This window comes from Bombina bombina, chromosome 4, assembly GCF_027579735.1.
Source record: "Bombina bombina isolate aBomBom1 chromosome 4, aBomBom1.pri, whole genome shotgun sequence".
NCBI lineage: Eukaryota > Metazoa > Chordata > Amphibia > Anura > Bombinatoridae > Bombina > Bombina bombina.
In genome coordinates, this window is record NC_069502.1 from 392,623,295 (window position 1) to 392,631,528 (window position 8,234).

Here is an 8,234-nt window from a genome sequence, read left to right on the forward strand (position 1 = left end):
TTTTTTACTTTGCTGCCTGGAATTCGTCATCATTTTTCATATGGTATAGTGCTTTTTTTAGCACTTTGATTACTACTCTCCCTTCACACAGAGCGCCTTCTCTGCACCTTTTGATATATATATATATATATATATATATATATATATATATATATATATATATATATATATAAAAATGTTTTATATATATATATATAATCCCCAGAGATAGCCTAGCACTCACGGTTCAAATATCCGGACCAGGGTGCTCAACAACAAGTTAAGTAATCTCAGAAATCAGAAGGCACTCTCCAGATTTAGGGGCAGATTTATCATTGGTCTGTTAGACATGATTAGCTTAGCAGATCATGACTGACAGACATCGATGAATGCTGACAGCATACGCTGCCGGCATTTATCATTGCACAAGCAGTTCTTGTGAACCGCTTGTGCAATGCCGCCCCCTGCAGATTTGTGGCCATTCGGCCGCTACCAGGGGGTGTCAATCAGCCCGATCGTATAGGATTGGGCGGATTGATGTCCGCAGCCTCAGAGTAGGCGGATCAGTTAGGTAAGACCGCTGCTTCATAACTGCTGTTTCCGGCGAGCCTGAAGGTTCGCGTGGAAACAGGGGCATTAAGCTCCATTCAGAGCTTAATAATTCGGCCCCTTAATGTTAAGTGTTATCCTTTAATCAGCGTGACGTTTCAGGGTTTAACCCCTGTCTTCAGACCTTATCAAGGCGAGTGCTTTCTGACTTCTGATAAATCCAAAAAGAAGATGTCAGCACACACAGTTCATCAAAGTGTTGTCTTTATTTTACAGTGACATTGAAGACAAAAAGCAGCAACGTTTCGGATCCATCTGATCCTTAGTCATGCTCTATCTATTTATTAGAGTTGTGCAGGACCCTCTGGCGTACGTGCATCCCACAAGAAATTATTTCTGCAAATTCTGTACCTGTGCTGGACCCTCCATTGTTTATTGTATATATATATATATATATATATATATATATATATATATATATATATATATATATATATATATATATATATATATATATATATATATATATATATATATATATTATATATATATATATATATATATATATATATATATATATATATATATATATATATATATATATATATATATATATAATTTATTCACTCAAAATATCTATGCTAAATTCTTAACAGGATTATAAATATATGGAAACCTTGTTAATTCCCTTGTTCACTTTTTTTTTTTTTTAAAGAACAGCAGGACTAGTGTATAATGGTTCAAATATATGGAGCTATCTGAGGGGCGGGACTTTATTTCAAGGGGTGGAATCAAGCGACCCACCATCTTCAAGATTCACCAGCCGCCACTTATACAATATACTGATATATGTACTGTCACACACATACAAGTGAAAAAATGTAGAACTTCCATTGCAGTATGTTTGCGCACACATTGATATACAAACTGCACAAGTCATTGCCAAAATCCTAAATATATATAGAAGTAGCATCAGTAGATGCATATATATATCTTACATTCAATACAGTACCCATTACTTTTATATGGATTCCCAAACTGACCAGTAATGGTTCGTCTATGTTACCCCACACACAGCATGCTGTTTCTCAAAGCACCACGCACATGGATTTTAAAGGGGAGGAGAAATGTTGGAAGAGTGCAAGGCATACTTCTTAATCGGTAGCCAGGCAGTAAGCAGCAATGCTAGTGATCTCTGCAACAGCTGGCACCACAGCTAAAATATGGTGTCATGAAAAAATAATGAAGCAAACAGCAGTTTTGTTTTCCATGTACACTCAGTGACTGATTCACAGTTATGGCGTCCCGGGGTGCAATTCCCAACCCCTGGGTGTTGCGCTGTCTGCACTAAACAGAGAGGGAAAATTTGTCAGTTCCCAGGATCTACTCATTTCCTCTTCCCTAAATCTGTGCACTGTGAAATGGAAATTTCATTTGGAGACACAAATACACGTTAGTCAAGTGTGATATTCTCTCTGTCTTTTTTTTCATTCAAGTTACACAAGAAGATTAAGAGTTAATAAAACTGACAACATCAATCATTGCTAATATTTAAAAAATAATATATATTTCTCAGTGAATACCTATTAAAAATCAAATCTATTGGGTTCAGGGAAAATAAGCCAGCGTCGCATATAATGTAAACGGGAAGAATAGTACACGTATGCTGTCTTCATACTGTTTCTGAACACATGTAGTACATTTATAATACAGAGAGTCACAGCTGTGTTAACAATGAAGCTAAGTTCAGAGGAAATGCCAAAAAGATACAGCGGGAGCATCCTGGATATTATATGTCAGCTGCCAGATTTCTCACAGGACAAGAAGCTGGTTGGAACATCTGGGGCACCTGAGTATACTCGTGATGCTTTACTGGAGATGGCAGAACAGTATCTAAAACTGAGGATTAAGGAAGGAGATACCACAGCAAACTTTGTTTTGGGACAGCTTTGCTTTGAAGAGGGTTGGTATGAAGATGCCTTATTATATTTTGACAAAGTGAAGTTAAATGACTGTCAAGCTATGTATCAAATAAAAACAGATGGAACTTATACAGATGCTCAAATAATATATCCAAAAAATAAGGTGCGCCTATTTTATGCTTTCAACCAATAAAACATGTGTATATTATTAAAAAAATATATAAAAAATTATTATTAGTGTCGATATAGGAAAATTATTGATATCAAAATAGATATATAATACCCCAAATATAAATATATATAATCACAAAGGTGTTACTTTAAACATAGTCACCACATTCATATGGTGAAGAAGTGTATATCCGTTGAACACAAATTAAAGTCCCAATAAAAATAAAGTCCAATCCAAAATGGTGTCCTAAACGATAGCTGCTCTCTCCAAATATGTGGAAAAAAGATGACTGCGTTCTGTAAAGAAACAAAAAAGAAGAGGCGCTCTGGTGCAGATAATCCTTTGATAGAAAGTATAATATACTAAGATAGAAATGTGATACTCACAAAAATACTTGTACATGCAGTGCAATAACAGGTGAGCCGAAGCTTCAGAGCCACTCGGCTGACTCACTAGAGATACACAGCAGCTGTTCACTGAGTAAGCATATAACTGTCCACTGAGTAAGCATATAACCAACGGTCCAGAGGATTGGAGAAATTGTCCTGAAATAAAAAAGTAGATACCGCCCTTGGTGCAGATAAACCCAGACACAGAACACACACACAGCGGATGTCAGAGGGTTTATACTTACAAGCGGAGTTGCACAAGCAGTACAATATCAGGCGTGCCGAATCTTAAACGAGCCGTTCGGCTGACTCCCCAGAATCTGTACTGCTGCTCTTGAATGAACCAGAATCAAGCAAGGTGGAAAGGTAAAAGTTTTATTAAAACATTAAAACAACTTAGCAATGCGTTTCTCGGCCAACATGCCGTTTCATCAGGCTATATAATTCTAAAAGTCACCTTGCTTGCTTAAAAGAGCTGACAGAACCAATCGGAAACCCTGAAGATTCACACACCTCCTACACACAGGTGTACTATTAGATTAATAGGTATCACCCATCATAAGTATAGCATTATTAACACAAAATCATCAATACAGGTTGTACAGACTTTAAAATTTCAATCGTTTAGTACAGAGAACAAAAATTATATAAGTCACCAAAAAGTATATATATAATTTCAAATTATTAAAACAGCAATGTCCCAACATTTCAATCTTGAGCGCAATGCAATACCAATGAAGATATGCAAGATAATCTATTTCATAGGACTATAGACTAATAAAATGAAAATAGAAATAAACAAAAATAAATAATAATAAATTAAATGAATAAATTATAATTATAATATACAAAAACAAAAATAAAGTCATAAAAATAAGCATGAAAAATTACAGTAATGGTCGGATTCGAACTCACGACCTAATGATTGAAAAACTATTAACCTAACCACTGAGCCACAAGCAGACTTATGATGTAAAAATGCAATATATGTTGAAGTGATTTTAAAGATACTTTAGCTAATGCAAATATCTAGTATTCAAAATAATTATTTGTAAAGAGGGGGTAATTTTTGGTGGTATATAATATAACCTATCAATTGATACGTGAGCACTACACTCAAAGAGAGATTTATAGAAAAACATTACCCAGTAGACCTTATCGATTCAAGTTATCAAAGAGCCAGAAATGAAAACAGAGAGACATATTTTATTAAAGATCATAGTACACAACAGGTAACATCAAAGCATGATGGACCAACTGAAACACGATTTATCACACAATATAACTGTAATCATAAACTTATAAGTGAAATCCTTCAAAAACATTGGAGAATCCTGAAAAGAGATCCTATTTTGAAGGATCTAATTGGGGAGACTCCCTCTATTGTATATAGGAAGGCTCCAAATCTTAAAAATATGCTGGCACCAAGTAAAATAGTGAAACATAAGGCCAAACAAGAAAAACATAAGTTAAATAATAGAAGAAACTTGACCTCTTCAACAGGAGGTAAAGGAATATATAAATGTAGAGCTTCCAGGTGCAAGATGTGTGACCATATAGGTCATGAAACACATGTATTTCAATCTTTTGTGGATAAAAAAATCTATAAAATTAAGAGTCGAATGACCTGTGCTTCAAAGTATGTAATTTATTTAATCTCTTGTGAATGTGGGATACAATACATTGGCAGAACAATTAGACGACTGAGCCATAGTTGGTCTGAGCATTATTGTAGCATTTCAAAAAATAAAAAATCACATAGTGTGATCAAACACTGCCATAAAAAACATAAAGGGGACCCCAATTGTTATACTATAATACCAATAGAAGAAATCTTACCATCCCATACATATAACAGATGTTTGAGACTTAGGCAGAGAGAGACTTACTGGATCCACAAACTAAAAACGTTGCATCCAACAGGACTTAACCTTAATGTTGATTTGGCAGCCTTCTAAAATCCCTCTGGGGATTGCATTAAATCTTTGCATGTATATATTTCTCTCTGCCTATTATCATGGGACAAACAAACAACTTTATTTATTCTTTATCCTATATGATCATTTTTCTTGCAACTACAATGTTAGTTAATATGTATTAGTTATTTCTATCTAAATTTAGCTTATTGGTTTTATTTCTAATTATTATTCATACAACTACTATTATACATAAATTTGATTATGCATCAGTACACTAACGGTCAGCTTAGCTAACATATACATACATTATTATAATAAGTACACTATCATAACAAGTAACATATCGCCTAATATTGTATTAGTTGTTAAGTCCTTATCAGTATTGCTTCCAGTCATATATGGGAACTGTTGATTTTAGTACTGGCCACAGCATTTTTAAAATGGTTTGAGTATATTAAGCATATTCTTGTTATATACCCATTTGTGGTATAGTGGTCAGATTGATAGTTCTTTAGTTAACAGGTTCCAAGTTCACATCTGGCCATTTATTAGCGTGATTCATTTTATGAAACTAAATTTTATTTATATATAACACATCACATATTATACATGTTTAGTAGTCCAAACATTCACTTGCATTTTTTTCACTGTGATGTTCCTAACATTAGTAAGCTACACCTTGTATATACATATGAATCCAAATGATTATATGTATTTTAGTTTGGATCTATAGTTATTATTTTTATCATATCTATTCAACATATTTATTTATCACACTATGAAAGGTCCAAAAGATCTTATTATGCACTAGTTGACAGGTTATATTACATATTACTAAAAATCACCCCCTCTTTTTATAAATAATGATGTGGTAACACCAGACACTTGTATTAGTTAAAATATCTTTAAATCACTTTAACATTTATTGCACATCTATATTATAGGCTTGCTTGTGGCTCAGTGGGTAGGTCAATAGTCTTATTATTACTAGGTCGTGAGTTTGAATCCAACTATTTTATTTTTACGATTATTTTCATGAAATATATTTATATTTTATTTTTATGTGACAATTAATTATTATACTGAAAGGGTTAAAAAGATTTCATCACGTATCAATTGATAGGTTATATTATATACCACCAAAAATTACCCCCTCTTTACAAATAATTATTTTGAATTCTAGATATTTGCATTAGCTAAAGTATCTTTAAAATCACTTTAACATATATTGCATTCTTACATCACAAGTCTGCTTGTGGTTCAGTGGTTAGGTTAATAGTATTTTTAATCATTAGGTTGTGAGTTTGAATCTGACCATTACTGTAATTTTTCACGCTTATTTTTATGACTTTATTTTTGTTTTTGTATATTATAATAATAATTTATTCATTTAATTTATTATTATTTATTTTTGTTTATTTCTATTTTCATTTTATTAGTCTATAGTCCTATGAAATAGATTATCTTGCATATGTTTATCTTCAATGGTATTGCATTGCGCTCAAGATTTAAATGTTGGGACATTGCTGTTTTAATAATTTAAAATTATATATATACTTTTTGGTGACTTATATAATTTTTGTTCTCTGTACTAAACGATTGAAATTTTAAAGTCTGTACAACCTGTATTGATGATTTTGTGTTAATAATGCTATACTTATGATGGGTGATACCTATTAATCTAATAGTACACCTGTGTGTAGGAGGTGTGTGAATCTTCAGGGTTTCCGATTGGTTCTGTCAGCTCTTTTAATCAAGCAAGCTGACTTTTAGAATTATATAGCTTGATGAAACGGCATGTTGGCCGAGAAACGGGTTGCTAAGTTGTTTTAATGTTTTAATAAAACTTTTACCATTTCCACCTTGCTTGATTCTGGTTCATTCAAGAGCAGCAGTACAGATTCTGGGGAGTCAGCCGAACGGCTCGTTTAAGATTCGGCACGCCTGATATTGCACTGCTTGTGCAACTCCGCTTGTGAGTATAAACCCTCTGACATCCGCTGTGTGTGTGTTCTGTGTCTGGGTTTATCTGCACCAAGGGCGGTATCTACTTTTCTATTTCAGGACAATTTCTCCAATACTCTGGACCATTGGTTATATGCTTACTCAGTGGACAGTTATATGCTTACTCAGTGAACAGCTGCTGTGTATTTCTAGTGAGTCAGCCGAGCAGGTGTGAAGCTTCGGCTCACCTGTTATTGCACTACATGTGCAAGTATTTTTGTGAGTATCACATCTCTATCTTAGTATATTATACTTTGTATCCAAGGATTATCTGCACCAGAGCGCCTCTTCTTTTTTGTTTCTTTACAGAACGCAGTCATCTATGTATCAAATAGGAGTAATGTATTATGATGGACTGGGAGTTACAACAGACAAGGTAAAAGGAGTGGAATACATGCAAACAGTTTTCACATCCAGCAGCTCCAAAGCTAAACACCTTAAATTTGCAGTAGCCTACAATGTAGGACGAGCATGTTTTGAAGGGTGTGGAAAGCCTCATTCAGATATTGAAGCAGAACGATGGTGGCTTCTTGCTGCTATTAATGGGAATCCTATAGCAAGTGTGAAGGCACAGAGTATACTGGGAATGTTTTATTTAAGACCTCCCACAAGAGATCTACAAAAGGCTTTTTTCTGGCATTCAGAAGCTTGTGGTAATGGAAGTCTAGAGTCACAAGGAGCACTTGGTGTGATGTATATCCATGGACATGGAATCCAGGCAAATTTACAGTCAGCTGTGGAATGCCTGAAGCAGGCTGCAGAGAGGGGGAATGTATATGCACAGGGACATCTTGTTAGCTACTACTACCACAAGAAGCTTTATACAATGACCACAGAGCTAGCCAAGAGGGTCGTATTATATGACAATGTTGATCAGCTGGCAAAAGAAACGGACTGTCTTGCTGCATATATAACAAAAGGGATTGCAATGGCCACCTTTTATTTGGCAAGATGTCTCCATCTTGGGCTGGGTATTAAACAAGACAGTGCAGCTGCTAAAAAATACTATACAAAGGCATGCTTTCTGGATGCTGATGTGGTTGCAGAACTTTACCTTCATCTCATTTATGGGAAAATATAATCCTTTGGATTTCATATGAGAAACAATCATTTCACAGACTATTATATGAATAAGTAACCACAACGCCATTTTATATATGCATTCCGTTTGAAAAACCTAAAGATTATCCATTAATAAACATTGTTTTGTCAAAAGCAACAACAAAAAAAGAAGCATGGCACAACAATGTTCTTCTTTCAAGCACCAGCTCTACGCTTATGTGCCCCTGGTGTTATGACT

At 34.3% G+C, this 8,234-nt stretch overlaps 1 protein-coding gene across 1 annotated transcript; it reads left to right on the forward strand.

Annotated features, from left to right (window-relative positions):
* The first annotated feature begins 2,139 nt into the window (after positions 1 to 2,139).
* LOC128655398 (LRP2-binding protein-like) lies at positions 2,140 to 8,015 on the forward strand. The gene is made up of 2 exons (XM_053709036.1): positions 2,140 to 2,552; positions 7,244 to 8,015. The coding sequence occupies exons 1-2, from the start codon at positions 2,263 to 2,265 to the stop codon at positions 8,013 to 8,015; spliced, it is 1,062 nt and encodes a 353-aa protein (XP_053565011.1). The 5' UTR covers positions 2,140 to 2,262.
* The last annotated feature ends 219 nt before the right edge of the window (positions 8,016 to 8,234 follow it).